Source organism: Stegodyphus dumicola, chromosome X2, assembly GCF_044657685.1.
Source record: "Stegodyphus dumicola isolate Sdum_Otavi_A_Nest chromosome X2, ASM4465768v1".
Lineage (NCBI taxonomy): Eukaryota > Metazoa > Arthropoda > Arachnida > Araneae > Eresidae > Stegodyphus > Stegodyphus dumicola.
The window spans coordinates 132,447,404-132,468,376 of NC_140781.1; the positions used below are offsets into that span (position 1 = coordinate 132,447,404).

General features: G+C 30.9%; 1 protein-coding gene across 1 annotated transcript in view; it reads right to left on the minus strand.

Annotated features, from left to right (window-relative positions):
- Positions 1 to 10,158, minus strand: part of Mpc1 (mitochondrial pyruvate carrier) — a gene marked incomplete at its 5' end in the record, with an annotated part of 28,937 nt that extends 18,779 nt beyond the window's left edge. The window contains 2 exons of the mRNA XM_035367974.2: positions 564 to 579; positions 10,120 to 10,158. Of these exons, the coding sequence (XP_035223865.2) occupies positions 564 to 579; positions 10,120 to 10,158 (55 nt within the window). The remainder of the gene's footprint in view (positions 1 to 563; positions 580 to 10,119) is intronic.
- Positions 10,159 to 20,973: the final 10,815 nt, after the last annotated feature.

Sequence of the window (20,973 nt, forward strand, 5' to 3'; positions counted from 1 at the left end):
ATGCAGTGTCAAGTTCTGCAATTCTCTGATTTTTTAAAGCCAACACAGATCACTGTGTACATGGACAAAAGAGAAGAAAAAATGGTAAGGGTTTTTTATGAATGCTCCTAACATTTTTAATTTCATAATTGGTCGCTGTTTTATGCAATTCTTAGTGTGCTGCCATTTTTGAAAATGTCTCCTGTGTTTTGTTTTAGGTTGGCGAAATATTAGTCACCAATGGCTCGCGACTTTTCGGAGGGTTGGGGTGCAAATCATTATTCTTGTTTCTTCTGTAAAAAATCATCATTGTGCAAGGTTGTTGCATTAATACATAAGTATCTATAGATATGAAGATTTATTACAATACACAGTTTTTTTTAATATTTTTTAAATTGTCGAAAATAATTAAATGAATTATTTAGAAAAAGTGTTAATTAATCCTGATGAAGTTTAGATAAAGAGAATTCACTGTATCATATTTATACGATATAAACAAACAAAACATACATTCACAATTTTATAGGATGCAATAAAAATTTTCATACAATTACCAAATAATTACATAGAAAGCACATTCTTACCAGGTCCCCAAAAGTGCTGAAAATCAATAAATGAGAATTAGACTAACAAACGAAATTATGTGCACAAAATCATTATGATAGAAATACCTAAAAATTTACAGCTTCAAATAATTACATACTAATAAAATCTGCCAAAAATTAGCACATTTATTTAAAACTAAAACTATGAATGAAAAATTCCAAAGACTCATAATTATGAGTTTTAAGTTACACTTTCATATTTTATATGTGATAATTGCATCACTTTCATACATAATAAATTTCAAAAAAAGTATTTTAATTTGCCAGATACTGAAAATAAACTTTTTTGTCTATTCAACTATAATATGAACAGAAGTTTTCGACAAAATTTCTGAGGACTGCTCGTTATAAATATTGATAAAGTATTAAGAAAGACAAACATATTTTATTTTGGAAGTGACAGACCTTATGATACCAAAATAAAGACAAATAAAATGTCCATGTAAATTACTTTCAGGATATGCAGTAATGATATACAGCAATCCCTGGTATTTAGGTGAAACTCCATTGACTACAAGTTTTCTTGACAATATCATCAAACAATGCAATTTACCACCACAGCGAATAAGCATGACATGATAACACACTTGTAAGAACTTCACTTTGTTTTTATGTAAACCTGACCTTCAGTCAACCAACTTAAGTCTTGCAAGGAAGTTATAAGTTAATTAATATTTCTTTAACATTTTGAAAATAAAGGTTAAAATTTGGGGCCTACATTCTACGGAAATGCAAGCAGTGGAATATTTTTTAAGCGACAGGACTGATTATACTGATATGGATACACAAAACATTAAAAAACTGTGGAGTTTGTGAAAAAAAAAGAGTAATTAAAGGCATTGTGAATTAGCATGACACCACTTAGTGCATTTATATGGCATCGAGTTCATAAAGATGACAAGAGCTTTATTGTTATTTTATATTCTACTAGGTTGTTTGACTACCAGAACGATTGGTGATAGTTTTAATGAAGGATTAGTCAGATAATCTCAAAGACGGAGCTCAAGTTATTTAAGTTTTTATAGCGTTACAAATTTGTACATAAATAGATGATTTCAGCGCAATTATATGAGAAATTGTATTTTTCTGTGTAATGTGAAGCGAAAAAAATTTTACAATTGTACATTTGTACAGTTTTGGTGAGATTTCCACCATTTTTTGTCACTAGAAAATTGTCAACAACATTTTGCATACGTACCCAATCCCCTAATTAATATGATTAATTAGTTTCTGCAAAATGCCATATTAAATGAAACATTATTAATCAAACACATGAATACACATAAATTACTGTAATTTATCATTTATATTTCTCTTTACCTATTTAAATAAAAGAAAGCAAGATAAAATAAAGTTAAAATTACTACATTTTTTAAATAAGTTCATTCATTTTTTATAAGCATCACAATAAAACACCACTTAAAAGTACTATAACAAAACTCCAATTATCCATATCGCTTGTACTTTGGCCAAGTCAAATTAAGCTTGTATGTAATTCAGTATTTACATACTTCTAATTTCTTATTGCTTAAAATAATATAAAAATAATAACATGAAAGTGTACATATATTTTAGCAAGCTTTTAAATAAATGAACGTACATTATGCAGATTGAACAACAATACATGACTCATATATGACTTGTGTTTATAAAAACACACTTCTGTTGCAAAACAGAAGGCACTTTTTGACATTTTTACTGAAAACAAAAATTTGTAATGCCATGCTTTTTATTCAAATAATATTAAAATAATGAAACTAACATTATACCTAGTATTAAATTTTCACACATATAGATTGCAATATATTTTTTTACCTCAAACATCAAAAACAATTACTTAAATTTGCTATAGAAGTATATTTTTTAGCATCCACATTATGTAGTGTAGGTCAATCTGCATGTTTAACAAACAGACATTAATTCTAAAGATGCACAACAGTAAGTACAATGTTCCAAATCCAGAATTGTCAACACTTTGATAAAGACTTTGAAATCAGGACTTCGATCCCAGAAATTTCTGTATTTTAGATCATCAGTTTAAATCTAGTAAGATGACATTTAGAAATTATGAAGTTAAAAATATAATATAGCAGTTTATGAAATAATGAAGCATCTATGAACTTAAAGGAATCAAAATTTACCAAAAAAAAAAAAAAAAAAAAAAAAAAAACTACGCTCAATATATATATATTATATAATACATATATATACATATATATTAAACACTTTTTCAAAAGAAAGTCGTTTAAGCTGTTTATTTATTTATTATGCTAATACATTCTCTTTAATTTTATACTTTTTCAGTTACAAAGTTCCATTTTTCAAGTCCTATTACTGCCATGTCGAGAATTCCACTTAACAGTCGAAATCTTTTCATTCTCAACAACCTCATCATTTTCTTCATTACTGGATTTAAAATAATGATACAGGTTTCACTGCCTGCTGGTTGGTACATGGAGGTAGGAAGTAAGATGGAGTGGCCCTAACTAGTCTCCCCCATACATTGCTTTGAAGCACTGGCAATCCCTTTGTGATGACCAAAACATTGGGTCATTTACCAAACTTCAATGGGTTTGGGCACAATCGGATATAAATATTTTGTAATTATGTCATAAATATACATATATAAATGCATATACAGTCAAAAGTCGTTAATTTGGACACCCATAATCCGGAATGATCTATAATTCGGACCTCAAAGCTAAAATCTTTCTGCGCATGCGCCGCGTTGACGCATGCTCATAGGCGTATTACGGGTGCCCGTAAGACATTTACGACTGCGCATATGCGTCTGCACAAGCGCAGAATACGTTTTCACGTGCACATTTAATGTATAACGGACGGTATACGCTAAAATTATCTAATTATCTATTTCAGTTAATGTTGATGATTGCGTTGTTCCTTAATCTTCGAATTGGATCCGGCTTATTATTTTTTTCCAGACTGTAAGAGCAATTTTATAAAAGTAAGCTTGAACTTTCGATTATGTCAAATAGAATTTCCGATGCTGGAGCTCCCAAAGGATCTAGAAAACGAAAGTATGTTTAGATGTCCATCAAACAAAAAACGAATTGCTACAAAAAATGGATAAAGGTATATCCTTTGTTTATCTAACCGTTCTGAAATCTGTTTATCAATTTCACGCTGCTCTGTGCGGGGGGGAGGGGGTTGACGTTGCGGCGCGCAATGAACTGGAAGTTGATCTGTCAGCACTATCGTTATCTTCAGGGCAGATGTTTTTATTTTATTCGGCTTATAATTCCTTACTAAATGTAGTATTTAATCTCGATGTACTCCGTCTTTGATATGTTTTAAATCAAATTCCTCATCATTATAAATATCACGAATACAAATCAAATAGTTTTCTGGTTGCAATTTTCTAATTTCAGCTATGCGTAAGGTACGCATGCGCGCGTTGAAAGAAATGTTTAATAAAGTAAACAAATAAATATTAAGCTTCTTTTTTTGTAAATTTTGATACCCTTTAGATCATAATTGCTCATTATTTTAAAAATTACAGTTTCATATTTTTAATTTTATAATTTCTGCATGCCATCTTACCAGATTTAAACTGATGATCTATAATCCGGAAAAATCGATAATCTGGAATCGCCGAAGTCCCGACGAGTCTGGATTAAAGACTTTTGACTGTATTTTCTTTTTCTACAATATTTCAGAGTCCTAACTATACGAAAAGAATACATTTTTAAACAACATTTTATTCTGAATGGAATTAAATGCTATACTTTTCACAGAACAGTTTGCACAGAACGGTTTAATTTGAATGAAATATTATTACAAGTTTTCGTTAATTGCTTAAGGGAAAAATTTTAAGGTAATTCAATTTTATTCAGTTAAAGATTACAAAAATTAAGATTAAAGTTTGTTATATTATTAATATTAAAATTATGCATTATTTTTTTTCTATTTATACAGCTTCTTCCTAAAATACTTTCTTAACTAAGACACGATTCTTTAGCTTATGAGGCATCTTTTAAATCGATAAATGTTTACTTAACTTTCTCTGAATATTTCTGAAAGGGAATAAAAAAAAGGATTTTTGTTTAAATATTATTTAAAACTTGTAATTGAGTTCTTATAAAATGTAAAGGGAATAATTTTTTTAATTATACTTATCAGATTTTTTTACCCTTAATTTCAATAATACATATTCTAAAACTCTTCTTTATTACTTTCCTAAGTAGGCATTTCATAGAATTTGCTTTACAATACCTTTTAACAGTTTGCTTTCCAGTATGAACAATTCTTGCTTAAATAGTTTTATAACGTATTTGTCAACAGGATTTCAATTTATGTTTACAATTCAATGTTAATGGTATTATATATTTAGATAATATTTATAATCATTATAAATTTAGATACATTTAATAATTAGATTTCTTCACAGTAACTTTCACAGGTGTTTATCAATGACTATATCCTTCATTTCAAATACATTTATAAATAAGTTAATAAACATTTAAGTATTTTGTTAGGGGCAGATACATGGTTTTTGCAAGCATATGCATAAATACCCATACATATTTCATATTTTTCATTACCAGTATGTGCAAATCTTTAATTTCTGTGCAATCACTATATTTTTCGAGAAAGTAATTTACAATAATTTAGCATACACCCGAAATTTTTACAAAGAATTATGTATAAATATAATTTGAATGAAAATTAGATGCATTATTTTTAATACCCACACAAAGGTCAGTTTTTCTTTGAAATTCCTCCACAATGGCATCTTTCCCTTTAGGCCCTTGCATACCTTACTCTATTTAATAAAAACTTAACCTATGTGCCTAATTACAAATATTTTAACATGCATAATTTTATATTTACATTTAGCCATCAAGTGTCAAACTTCTGACAGAAACACGTTTTAGGATACATTCAGCATCAAATTCAAATCTTCTAGTAAATATATTTTGGCAGAGTACTCAATAGCTCATTTAGTGATTTTAGACAGTTGAATAATTCTCTGATAATATAATAAATAATAACTAATAAAAGACTCGTGTAGAAAACATTTAAGAATCTGGAATCAATAAGAGAACCATTCATGATCGGACCTCCTTTGGCAGGATACACAAATGTTTCCACCTTCGTCGATTACCCTATTTTCAAATTCTTAATTAGCTGTCTTGATGATGTGACACATTCACATGGTCACATCATCTTGACTGCACATGGTACTTCCGCCAAATTCGGAAATGTATCCGTCTTCTGTTCCATACATTTGTGTAAAACTGTACACAATTTTACACAAATGTGTGGTTAAAAATCAAGGAAAAGTTAACTTATTGGCATATCTGCATCTATATTTATTAATTTTGACAAGGATAGCAGCATTTGGTGGTAATTTTATTTTTTAATTAAATATATAAACCCAAAGTAATTATTTTTAAGTTATATAAAAATAAAATAAGTTTAAAATGAGCAACTATAAAGCCTCTCCTCTAAATTTTTTTAAAAAATACATGTCACAATAATATATGGATGACAAAAAATTATTTTATTTAAAATATTTTGGCGTTTGAAACATAAAGTAAAAGTAGCAAATACTCTATCAAGGGTATCGAAAGACGGATACAATTTGAAAGGTACCGTAAGGTATTTTTCATTCTTTAAGCATAACATTTTTGCTAAAATGTATATTTTTGTAGTTCAACAGCTTAGAATTTTATAAAATAAATTCATACTCAAAAATCGCAGTTGTTAGTTATCAAAAAATAACCAAGATGTGATTTTTGCATAAAAGTTACTAAACTATACAAATTGCTATTATCCATCACACAATGAATGTTTCTTTTATGCGGAAATGACCCATTTTTAGATTTGTATGGAACTGTCGTGTGTCGAAATACTAACGAAGCCCTGTCAAGGAAGCTTCTGAATGTAAACAAAAAACACCCCATCTGGAGACCGAAGTTTTGGAGCAGTGCTTCACGCTTAGTGCCGAGCTGGCCACTCCTTCCTTTCTTACCTCCATGAGTTGGTAATTGGGGCATTGTCATCAGAATGGTAAACTTCAGTCGTAGCATTTTAATTTATTATCCCTTCTCCAGATTTCTTCACAATTCCATTAAATGGTATATTTTGCCTCTTGCTTGCGAAAGCCTTCAAATTTGTTGCTATCATTATCATCATGAAATATGATAGTTTGACCATAAGCTATACCAAGCATTTTTTTTTTTTTTTTAAATAGCTTTACACGCATCCTCCTGTGACCATGCAATGCTCCATAAAGCAGATCTTACAATAAAACATTTAAAAAATTTATGAATGGTCTTGCCACTGTAAATAAATGTTCCATGAAGTTTAGCACAGATTTTTGAAAGGCTACTTTATGGTTGCATTTCAGCATGCATAACGCTTTGGACAAAATGATGGATACGTCCCAGAATTAAAAATTCTTTCTCAGATAATTGAAAATTCCAACTTTAATTTTCGTAAAGTAGCTCTATTAATAATAGCCTGCAAAAAATAGTAAGTTGGATCAGATCAGAAAGTTACAAAAGAATGCAACTTATTATGCTAATTGAGCTTACGTTTATCAGGATCAAATTCTTTCTACCTTCCTCGCTGCTAAGAAAACCAGTATCAGCAATCCCACTCTAAACTAATGTCTCAGGGCTTAACTTATTATTTAGGTTAGATAGAAAAATGCTAACCCTCCTACAATTACTCAAGAATCAAAAGTATGGTCAAGGCCAGCATCAATCAATGTACTGTCAATGGCCTTGGTATGATTCTCTAACCAGCAGATGGTAATAAGTGATAATATATATCATAGTGCTCTGGATATTAGATGTCCAGATTTCAGACTTGGTATTGTACATTTCAAACAATGAGACACTACAGGAAAAAGCAGATAAGATAAAATTTTAAAAAGGCTACAGTAAAAACTCAGCTATCCGGAAAGCTTGAGAAATGCAAATGCTGGATATGTGAAAATTTAGTAGGAAGAGGAGGAAGAATAGTAGTAGTACTAAGAATAAATAGTACAATACAAAAATACAAGTCATGAAAGAAAAGACAAATGAATGGAAGAAATTTTGGGCCTAAAATTATTAAAATATAATCCTGTTAGTTTTATCAACCTAAATATCAAAAGCCTACATCTAAAATTACATAAGATTTCTAGAGAGAAAGTGTATTTCGAACACAAAAGCCAATGTATTTCGTAGGCCCTTTCATCAATGTATTTCGTACATATGAAAGCAAAACATCCTATTGGATTATGAAATCCTATCACTATGAAAGTTGGCATTCTAGCAGAAGTTTAGAGATTGCTTTTTATTCAGTTACTTAATAAACAAATAAAATTACATATTTTTGATGTTACACTAGCAGCATTTACAATATTTTCAATTAAAATTGCATATTGTGCCTATCAATCCACACTTTTCTTGAAGACGATACAACTTTGAAAATACTGAGCAGTTCTGTATAAGCCAGACCCCAAATTTTAAACATTATTTCAAAAATGGGAAAAACAAATAAACAGCAGTTAACATATATCCGTCTTTCCAAAAATTAAACTGCTTATCAAGAATTGATTAGGTTTACAAAAAACTACGGCGAGGGTTTTATGACTGTGCTATAAACATCTCTCTTATCCATTATTGGGGTTAAATCACACTCCAGCTAACTCTAATTTAATTTAGAAGTCAAATAACAAAAATCAGAGCTATATGTGCCAATTTTCACAGGACTAGTTTCGATGGTTTAATCGAACCACCACCCTCAGCTGCCAAAGTGCAAATGAACAAGATCTTATCTTTTCACTATATCTTATCTTGTTCATTTACAATTTGGCAGCTGAGGATGGTGGTTCAGTTAAGCCATCGAAACTAGTCCTGTGAAAATTTGCAAATATAATGCTGATTTTTGTTAATTGATTTCTAAATTAATATTTGTTCAGCATGTTATTTTAACCTTAACTCTCATATGCTTAATTTTCCAGGAAGGGGGGGGGAGTTTTCCAGTTAGTTGAATGTCAGATAATTCTTTTTACTACACTATAAATATTTTAAATTTACTTAATAAGCAATAATTAAATGCTGCACCTTTTCTTTTAATCCAACAAGCAAGAAATATAAATTTGATGTCTCACTGAAAAAAGTAGAAAATGAACCAATAAAAAAATGCATTTATCTGTATAGTATTAAGATTCTCCCAAATATAATCTACAAAAAAAAACTTGATATAAGGAATGAAAGTTTCCTTAAACTGAGAATTTTTTGCTTTTTGTAAACGAAAAAAAATTATACTAATTGATTTTCACTGCCTCCACTATCAAAACAGCAATAAGATTACCACCAAGGTTAAACTCGTTTCATGGGCTTGCCAACAATCTGAAAATATAGTCGATTCTTCCACTAGATGGACTACAATCTTTGATATGAGTGTGCTTGCTTTCCAATCTGGAATCTGAAGAAAAAAATCCCTTGCTATATTCACGGCAGAACCAGCCAAATATCCACTGTTGTGGAAGTACCCTGCCAGTGCTTTTTTTTTTTTTTTTTTTTTTTCCCCTCACGAAAAACTATTATCAACTGCAATGATTCTTCCAGGCCCACCTATTCATCCTTTATGTTGTCAAAGTAAATCCAGCAAACAAACCTCTCTTATAAAGTTGTTCCAGTCAATCATGATATTTTGACACATTGTTGAGGTGTATATCGCACCACTTATGCGAAGTTTGTTCCTCTGCCCAACAGCAGGTGAAACGCAGCACTGTTAGGAATAGTATTCCAGAACCATTAAATCAGCTGTCCGATCAAATACTCTTTTTTTTTTTTTTTTGCTTATAACTTTTCACACTATACCTTAATATACTTTTGTTTACATATAATTTAGTTTGTGGTCATTTACACATATTTGATTGTGAAATAATGTATCTTTTTCCTGGAAAAGCAATACATCACATCTCGGTAAATTAATCTCGGTAATCTTCCTCACATCTCGGTAAATTAAAAAAGTCAACAATTTTTTACAGTATTCAAAGAGAAAAAAAAACTACTATGATATTATAATATTCATGATCTTTAGCAAATAAGTCAAAAGTGAAAGCACACTTTTTTATATAAATGTTTAAATGAAAATGATAATTATGATATCATGTGGTTCATCAGATTTGGCAAATAGAGGTTAAACTAAAAAAATAATATTAAGATTACATTTTATTTAGATAATTTGGTGGTTTACCTCAGGGACCGTGAAAATCAAATAGTTTCAAAAAATCATATTCCTTAAATTAGGATTTAATTTTATTTACATTAAAACTGCAACAGAAGGATGATTATACAGAAATGAAAATTTTAAATGACATTTCTGTCGCTAAGATGAACTTTTGATTTTAAGAATTCATTCGGACTCTGAAAACATTTCATAAAATCATAACTTCACAGACTGGAAGGCCATAAATATTTCAAGAAACATAGTTTGTAAAAACATGCAGTTCATAAATTGAGGCTCATTGAAACATAATCAACTTCACAATAAAAATAATAATACTTACAGTGCTGAGATTAGCAGAAGAGCCACATATTTGATGAATACATAAAAAAAAAAAAAAAAAAGAGACAAATATAATTCATGTACAATTCACATATAAATGATGATGCTTAAAAAGGCATATAATTTCAAACCCTATTTTTAATAGATTTTTCAAGAATGATAAATTTCATGGTTATATCCCAAATTTCAATTAAAAAAATTATTAGCAATAATAAAATAGAGCAGAACCTTTTATGATAATTTCTAATGGCTCCAGTTAACTAATGAAGAAAATACAAAAACAGCATTAAGGTATGAACAGACAATCAGAAAAGAGATAACCAAAGTGGCTACAAAAGCTCTCTACTACAAGGCAGTTAAAAATTCGGTTGATTTTTAGATTATGGTAACTTGGCGATTTTTTGCCGAAAATTTGGCGACCAACTCTGCTACAGCAACCCTCTATTTTTTTTTCCCGCCGCCATTTTGTCTTCACGAAGTAAAGACGTTTCTTTTCTTTTTATCTACTGAACACTTCTTCCAACAATCTACTAGCCGAATTACACTTATGCTAGAAATTTTATCTAACAAAACTGCTTAATCATGACAAATATTCACTGCAAAATTGGGAAAAAGTGCACAATACCATACTCCTTACGCATTTTTCAAAATAACACATACACATAAACCATGTACACGTCGACTTATTTATACTTAAAAAAACATCCCAGAATTACACAAAAATGGCATTGCGCACACTCTTCACTATATCCATGTACACTGCTTTTTTCTCATAAATTAGAAAAATTTCACGAAAATACATGACAATTTTCTGAATGTATAAACCCGGTAAAAATAACATATATGAAATTACCTGATCGCGAAAAAGTATATACCCTTTCCAAATATGAACATTTCCACATATAAAATAAATAAAATATCCAAAAACTTTTACCTCTAAATCATCTATTATATTATAAACGTCACCAATGAATTCATACCGCAAGCATTACAAATACTTAGTGTCAAATATTTAAATTATTTCCATGCACGTTTACTCCAACTAAAATGTATACCAAATTCCTACAAACATAAAATTCACAAAATAACTATCATTTAATTAAAATATCACTAAACCGTGTACACGTCGACTTATTTTTACTTAAAAAAAAAATCCCAGAATTGCACAAAAATGGCACTGCGCACACTCTTCACCATATCCATGTACACTGCTTTTTTCTCATAAATTAGAAAAATTTCACGAAAATGCATGACAATTTTCTGAACTTTAAACCCGTTAAAAAGAACATATATGAAATTACCTAATAACGAAAAAGTATATACCCTTTCCAAATGTGAACATTTCCACGTCTAAAATAAATAAAATATCCAAAAACTTTTACCTCTAAATTACCTATTATATTATAAACGTCACCAACGAATTCATACCGCAAAGATTACAAATACTTAGTGTCAAATATTTAAATTATTTCCATGCATGCTTACTTACACTAAAACGTATACCAAATTCCTACAAACATAAAATTCACAAAATAACTATCATTTAATTAAAATATAATTAAATTCAAAAACACTACTTAAAATATAAATAAGCACATACATTAAATTAATACAAATTAGCTTACAATCCTAATTACTTTAAACTAAATCATTGCTAATAACAATTTTCCCAATAATACCAAATTACTTTACTTCCACCTTACATTTAGAACAATGCATAAAAATAATATCCTCAAATAATTAAAAATACTAACTTACCTAATCTTCTTCAGAATCTTGCTTACATGGTGGATACACTTTTATTATGGATTCAATAAGATTATTGAATGATTTTTTCTGCGAATTTTTCCTCCACACTTCCTCCGCTAAATAAAAAGCAAAATTCTCTTTATCACATCTAGAATTCACTCTAGACAGCGCCATACAATCCCAAAATTATTCAACCCTATTAGACACAACACACAATGAAGCTTAATACAAAATAATATACAGCCACAGATATTTTTCCAAATTCCCCCCTTTTCCGATTAAAGAACCGTAATTCGTCCATTAATATCACATGACATATCCCATGATCTCTCATTTCCCTCACACAAAATAATGCGTAATTGGAACTGAGTACTGCTCACATTATTACCAAAGTCCCAGGTAGTAACCTTTATCGCCTCCAAAATGTCACCAAACTACCAGTTACCATATTCTAAAGATCAGCCAAAAATTCTTCACACCACCACAGCAAGAACGCATTTTTTCATTATTTCCACAAAGCTGTTAAATAGGGAAAATGGGCTCAAATAAATACTTATACAGAGTATCTTGCAATAATGATGCTTAGACAAAACAAGATAATGGCTACAGAACATTTGTGGTCTGGCAGACACGTGAAAGCTTCTAAATTTACATGATATTGTGTAAATTTTCAATTTGGTATCACGACACATTGATATCCAATATGCTTCATGAGAAAAAATACAGCTATTCATTATTATTTTAGATCTGTAACATCACAATTTATAATTTCATATTTCCTTTATTTATTCTCCACATAACTCTCCCCAAAAGATATCTCGGTTGATCTTTACAATATGGTAACTGGTAGTGAGGCGACATTTTGGAGGCGATAAAGGTTACTACCTGGGACTTTGGTAATAATGTGAGCAGTACTCAGTTCCGATTACGCATTATTTTGCATGAGGGAAATGAGAGATCATAGGATATGTCAAGTGATATTAATGGACGAATTACGGTTCTTTAATCGGAAAAGGGGGGAAATCGGGAAAAAATCTGGAAATTTTGTATTTAGCTTTATTCTGTGTTGTGTGAAACAGTGTTTGTTAATTTTTGGATCCCATGGCCCTAACTAAAGTGAGTTCGAAATGGGTATTTAGGCATTGTGATAAAGAGAAGTTTGCTTTTTATTTAGCGGAGGAAGTATGGAGGAAAAATTCGCAGAAAAAATCTTTCAATAATTTTATTGAATGAATTAGAAAAGTGTATCCGCCACGTAATCAAGATTCTGAAGAAGATTAGGTAAGTTAGTATTTTTAATTATTTGAGGATATTATTTTTATGCATTGTTCTAAATGTAAGGTGGAAAGGAATTTGGTATTATTGGGAAAATTGTTATTAGCAATGATTTAGTTTAAAGTAATTAGGATTGTAAGGTAATTTTTATTAATTTAATGTATGTGCTCATTTATATTTTAAGTAGTGTTTTTGAATTTAATTATATTTTAATGAAATGATAGTTATTTTCTGAATTTTATGTTTGTAGGAATTTGGTATACGTTTTAGTTGAAAAAAAAGTGCATGGAAATAATTTAAATATCTGACACTAAGTATTTGTAATGCTTGCGGTATGAATTCGTTGGTGACGTTTATAACATAATAGATGATTTAGAGGTAAAAGTTTTTGGATATTTTATTTATTTTATATGTGGAAATGTTCATATTTGGAAAGGGTAAATACTTTTTCGCGATCAGGTAATTTCATATATGTTCTTTTTACCGGGTTTAAAAATTGAGAAAATTGTCATGTATTTTCGTGAAATTTTTCTAATTTATGAGAAAAAAGCAGTGTACATGGATATAGTGAAGAGTGTGCGCAATGCCATTTTTGTGCAATTCTGGGATGTTTTTTTAAGTAAAAATAAGTCGACGTGTACATGGTTTATGTGTATGTGTTATTTTGAAAAACGCGTAAGGAGTATGGTATTGTGCACTTTTTCCCAATTTTGCAGTGAATATTTGTCATGATTAAGCAGTTTTGTTTGATAAAATTTCTAGCATAAGTGTAATTCGGCTAGCAGATTGTTGGAAGAAGTGTCCAATAGATAAAAAGAAAAGAAACATGTCTTGTTGCTGTAGGAGAGTTGGTTGCCAAATTTTCGCCAAAAAATCGCCAAGTTACCATAATGTAAAGATCAACCGATATCTCTATGAATGTATGTCATATTTCATATTAAAAAGCTTCATTTATAAATATAGTTTGTTTACCCCCCAAAAAATATCCTACAGTGTTAAAAAAACTGGAATACTTTTAAAAGCAATGCAAAACAACTGATTGGTACAGTCAAATACCGAAAATCCGCCGACCTGAAATCCACGTTGCCTGTCAGAATATAAACATTCAGTTTATAGGTTCCCGAAACCGAAACATTGAGTATGAAATATTGAAGAAAAAAATACTTGCCAAATAAATGACATCATAATTATCGAATAATAATGAGTCAAAAAGGAAATACCAAATTATTGATATAAAAAAGTTAAAAAAATAAGATAAGTTTTTCCCCTCTAATCTGCAACGAGGTAAAAAAGCAGATGATTCACTCAACTCTTTATTCAAGTTCCCGATTCACGTTGTATTTTCGGAGCTTTGTTATTTTGTTTCACGAGATTGTTTAGTGCTGCCTTTTTTTTATCCGGATATTTTGTGGATAAATTAAGAATATTTTTAATTTCAGCCTTTTTTAATACAATGACAGATAAGAAACGTGCTCATGATTTTACTGCTTGCAACATTGAAAAATGTAAACACGTTGCATTGACGGTAACGCAAAAAGTGTAAATTTTGCAAAAGACAGAAGCAGGTGCTACTCCTCCATTTATAGCCGAATGGTATGGAATTGCGACACGATTGTGTATGATATACAGAAAAATAAAGAAAAGCTGTTGAAATTTTACAGCAACAGTGATTCTAACACCGGAAATCTTTGCATGAGGTGAAATCGGCAAACCTTGATGCTGTGTACATATAATACAATGAATAATATAATAAATTTATACATGTAACAATAATTTAATGCATATAATAAATTATTGCAATAATGTATATAATAATTTAATTAAATGTATCCAATACGCCTTATTCATTTTGCACTTTTAGTCCGAATATTATGCTTTACCTTTTCTATCCCAAAATCAGCACAACCTCTGGTCTCAAGCTTTGCGGATTTCTGGAATTTTACTGTACCATGAAATTTGAGAGTAATAATCTTGGTTTAGGAATTTCCCTTCATTAAATAAATGCAGTCCTGTAAGGCAGTCTAATACTCGTAATTTATTATTTAGCTTTTCTTGTTCTGCAAGAAGCTCATGACTGGTCAAGCGGATAACAATTCTGAACATGACAACTCAACTGGGATTTAAAATCTTTAGTGGATTCAAAATGAAAGCAGATCTGGAAGGTCATCGATGGAATAGATTATTTACATTATGACTGTCTGCCTGCACGAGCGGATGCCCTTGTGACGAATTCTCTAAGGGAAACTGGTTTATATTCATATTACACTTGAGGAAAATCAAAAAAGCATCCATGTACTCAGTTCATTAGCTGATATTATAACCCAAATCAAACCACAAGTGTTCTGCAGCCTTATCCTTTTGACTGCTGATAAGGTTTATGAATCACTGATTTGGAAGTTCGCAAAGAACCTGGTAAATGTAAAACACTGTCAACAATGGCAGTAAGAGTTCAAACCTGGGAACCCAACAGATTTGCTTGTTTAGAGGTAGCAAACACTCCTCTTATGCTGTTTTTGTTGAAGCATTATGCTTGCTGTTCACCTCTGCACATAGAATTTATTCTTTAGTTATTTACTATTATTTTGCCTGATTTCTCCCGTATCTTTTTTGAATTTTGTAATGCTGAATAGATAGAAATATTTTTATGTAATTGAGGAAGATGTTGAAGGCAGATGCTTGAGTGCAGTGGTGCATCTCAGATTGCCTTCATTTGAAAACATGTTCACACCAAACGACAGATCAGGGGAAATTCTAATGCTGCTGATTAGGAAACACGTGGCAAAGGGAACAATTATTATGACTGATGAATGACACCTATTCATTCTTAGGCAGGCATGGTATTATGAACATCAAGCTGTTCATAATTTCAAAAGTTTTGTTAATCTAGAAATTGGTGGACATACCACAGAATTGAACAGGTGGCCTCTGAAAGTAAAATTACAAACTTTCATAAAATTTACTTAGTTTTACTCAGAAGGTAAAATTAACTTCATTTTCCACATGAAGCATATCTAGAGCTACTGATCACATACTCGAATACTTATTTCGCAGTGAAGTTGAGCATAATGGCAAGATCCATTCACAGAAATTTAAAACACAATTATAAATTCTCCAGCAAATTATTCAATGGTGCAGGTTTTTGGAAAAAAATAGGCCAGGGCCACAAAAGTCTGTAAAAAGAAATGAAGAATTGCTAGATACATGGGCTAAAGTGCAGAATTGCCCACTTATTTGTTTTGCGCTTTTTACAAGAGTAAGAAGAATTGGATTTTTGTCAATTCTCTTTGTCTTTTTAAGTGAAAATATGTCAATGTGTACATGGATAAAGTCAAGAGTGTGCACAATGCCATTTTTGTGCAATTCTGGGATATTTTTTTTAAGTGAAAATAGGTCAACGTGTACATGGATACCGCGTATGTGCAATTTCACAATTTCCCAATTTCACACCTAATCTTCATCATGATTAAGCACTTTTGTTCCATAAAAGTTCTAGCATAAGCGTAATTCTGCTAGCAGATTGTTGGAAAAAATGTTGAGGAAAAAAAAAAAAAAAAAAAAAAAACCTTTATTTCGTGAAAACAAAATGGCGTCCAAAAAAAAAATAACTAGCAGGTTGCTGTAGCAGGGTTGGGCACCAAATTTTTGCCAAAAAATCGCCAAGTTACCATAATCCGAAGATTCACCAATTTTTTTACTTTCATATGCTTAATATTATTCATACACTTTTCTCAAAACTTGAATTTAATTGTATTAAGTATCATACTTAACCAGTCTAATTTTTATTTGTATGTGCTTCTTCTGCTCACCTGAATTAACCTGTATTCATTATCATGCTTAAAAAGTTACACTTGACTTGCACATACTTAATATGTTTAATCACTTAATTTTTAGCTAAGTTTAACTTACATAAGCTTAGTAACAAGTTGTGCAATAAATATCATGTTTAAAATGCTAAATTTGGTTTAAATATGCTTTATATCATGTTTTATTTTAAAATTTATCGTATATCGCTAAAATCATGACCATTGGCGAGCTTGGCGACAAGAAAATACACTGTCGCCAACGGGTGTTTGGCGGAAGTAAACTCGCCGATTTAAAAATAAAAATTGAACCGAATCTGATTTGAATACACAAAAATCTTATATTTTTTAAACTTTTTACAAATCCTGCAAATAGTCGAATTTAATCTCCCTTTCCAACCTAAACTGTTAATGTTCACTATGAAAATTTAATAATTTTTCTCCATTCTTTGAAACTATATAATTAGCACAAAATGTGAAAATTTTGTAATTTTGAATTCAGCCCCGCAAGAGACAAATAAAAACTACATAATGAAGGGAAAAAAAAAACTTCTAGAGCTAAAATACGAAAATACACGGGGGAATAACAGATGGTAAACTAAATATCTCCACGATCCATCAACAGTTTTTACTCTAGCATCAAATACACACGCGTAATCTCTAGATATCGCCCCATTTATTAACCTCTGAGAATAATCTACAGCATCCTTAAAAAATGAATAAATCTTTTATACGTACTTTTAAGACTAAAATAAATAGTTGAAAGCAAAGCACTTGCATAAAAAGAAATAAGTAACAAGATAAATTCAGCATTTCTTTGCCCTTGACAAATGACAATTCGATAAAACAATGGCAGCATTTTTTATTTAAAAATACTAGGTCACAAATAATTAGTACAATAAATTTCCTTAATTGTTTCGATATGTAAACCTCACCTGCAGAGATATGTCCTAAATTCTTTGCTTTTGAGTTGCCCGATAGCAAAAGATAACAATTTGGCAGCCATAATTATTCTTACCTATTGCCATCTCCTAGAACTTTAAAATCAACTTAATTAAAGTAGTTAGTAAAGTTAAAATTAACTCTACTAACTACTTTAATTGGTGTTTGGCAGAGGAACCTTTTTGTTCGAATCATGTCTCAAAATGTTTCTAAAAATAGGTTTCCAAGAAATGTATGACTCATTCTTTTCTTAGAAACCTATTTTTAGAAAGGGTGAGACATCATTCCCAGACAAAAAGAGTGGGTAGTTAATTTTTATGATGTCTGAAGACATCATAAAAATTAACAAAAAGTTTTTTGTTCTCCGAACCTTATCCATAATCGGAGCCAGAGAAATTTTTTTTCTCGGCTCTCAGAAATTTTTCCCAGCCGACTCGATCAACGATACTTCAGCATTTTTGAAGAATGGTCTTTCGGTTATTTATTTTTTTAAATTCTGAGCAAAACATACCCATTTGCTTTCAGAACTTTTTACCTCCCGCTCCTTTTTCCTAAAATGTAATATAAACATTCTGCGATCTCATTTTTCGAGGTTAATGCACGGGTTCTCCAGTCAAAAGGGTTACTATAAAGGGGTTTATTTGAATGCATTTATCTACAAATTTTGTAGGATTCTGTTGAGAGGGGGTGGGTATATTATCGCAGAGTCGTTTATTGAATGGAAGCCTAGTCTCATCAGAGGGGCTTTTCTGAGTATCGTCGATAAATTGTTTTTCAATAGGAATTGTTTCTCTCTGATCCTCAAGAGATATAGGGAGGGTCCTGTCTTGAGAGACTGAGAGGTCCCTCATCCTCGAGGGCACAAATGGAAAGGAGTTTCGGTTCCCTTAGCCTTGAGGGGTCTTGACAAATGGAGAAGTCCCTCATCCTCAAGGGGTCTTGACAAATGGAGAGGTCTCTAATTCTCGAGAGGTTTTGACAAATGGAGAGGTCCCTCATTCTCGAGGGGTTTTGACAAATAGAGAGGAATCTGGAATAAGGTTCGGAGAACAGCCTTGGTTGCGCCAACTTGGCTCCTTTAAGGATATGGGCGACATTTTATTATGCCAACGGAAGTAAATATCATGTGGGGAATAAGTGATAAGGAGAAAAGGAAAATACATGGGGAAAAACGGGATTAAGATGTGTTTATATTTGTTTGGCATCTAATGCCTAATTTTGTTCTGTTGTGTTGCTAAATTAGGATTAAAGGGTTTTCATCCGCAGAGAACCCGTTGGCGCTTCGGGAAAGAACCCTTTTGGCGCCATTGCAGTTTTACTCGCCAAGCTCGCGGCTCATCGAGGATGAGCCGAGCCGTAAGCGTGATATTTTGTAAACGTGGTTTTTAGTGATGTAAATTCAAGTTAGCAGACAATGGTAGTAAAAATTCACAGATAATAAGTATGTAGATATAAAACTAACAGGTTAAACGTGATATACGAAAATAAATTTCTATTAAATTCAAGTTAGCACAGAAAACAATGTATTAAACATAACGGGAAGTAAAAATTCATTTAAAAAATAACAATTAGTATTGTTATATGTATTTTCTCTAATTCATATAGAATACTAATATTTCTATTACAAATGTCTTTTTTTACTATTAAGTACTTTGCCTGTTGATTGATGTATTTCGGTAAGAGCCATGCCCATGTAATAAATTAATGAATGCATGACCTTTAATATATCCATTTTAAATAGTTTTAAGTATTTTTTTTTTCAAGTTACTTGCATACAGCTTAAAGCATTTTACGTTGAAACAAATACCTATCCTTTTTCATAATATATTTCACAATACAAATAACCTTCAACAGTAATCAAATTTTCTTCAGTAGCATTTTTAATAAAACTAGAACTTTATACATTTAAAAATTATTATAGGGGTTGGAAACCTCATGGTTCTGCGTGCTTACAGCTGTTAATAATTAAGAACATAACGTGAACAGCCATGTTACAAATTAGCATTCACCCCTCCTGCCATAATTTCTTCCTTTGATCCCGAACTGACGACCAGAGAACCGGCATCTTTCGACGAAAACTTCTTTAATTATGCGAAAATATTTCTATCTATTCGTTGTTAAAAAATTCAGAAAAATAATAATAAATAAGAGAAAAATAGTATAAATCTCCAAATGCGAACAACGACAACCTTCGCATAAGCGAATAGGATGGATTAGCTAGGTTACTAGGTTTGAACTATTATCGCCAAAGTTGGCGATGTTTACATTTACCGGGTTCTCTGCGGAAGTGCTTCCGGATTAAAAGTCGAGTATGTGCATCTATTGCGAAAACGCAGGGCAATTACTTTTCGATCCGATGTTATACATGTATTAATATATCACATTCCTGCTCATATGATCTACATATGTATCAGATAACTAGCTACTTTTGACACTTATTTCTGGATGTGCATTATTTTATAACTTTTTCTGCTTTGAAAACCCAAGTATTGAAACATTTCAGATATCCTCGTATAACTAACTATACTATAATCTTATATTATTCATTTCTCATATAACTACGATAGAAATATACTTCTATTAGTCACTTTAAAAATGCAGTATTTGATAGCCTTCCACATAGTAGCCATTCTAGAATTAGTTCTGTAATGTTAATTGTCTTATGCATTATTTTGTCTAAATATTCATTTGCATAAAGAATATATAATCAATGTAGAGAATGCGAGTTCAATATATTATCTATGCGAGTAGATCTATATCTAATGCGAGTTCAATATATTATTGAAACACTGCTCCTATGGCCGTGTCAGATGCATTTACCATTATAGAGAGCTGATCACTAGGTGAGTGATAAGAAAGTGTGGCTGCATTTGCCAGATCGTGTTTGCATTGCAAGAATGCTGCAGATGCAGATTCAGTACAAGGGACAGCTCGTTGATCGTTTTTTTTTTTTTTTTTTTTTTCCTGCTATTCTTCAGAAATTCATGTAGGCAGGCTTGTGTTTTTGCGGCATTTGGCAGAAAGCGTCGGTAGAAATTTAACATTGCTAGAAAACGCTTCAGTTCAGAGATGGTTTTGGGCTGAGGTAG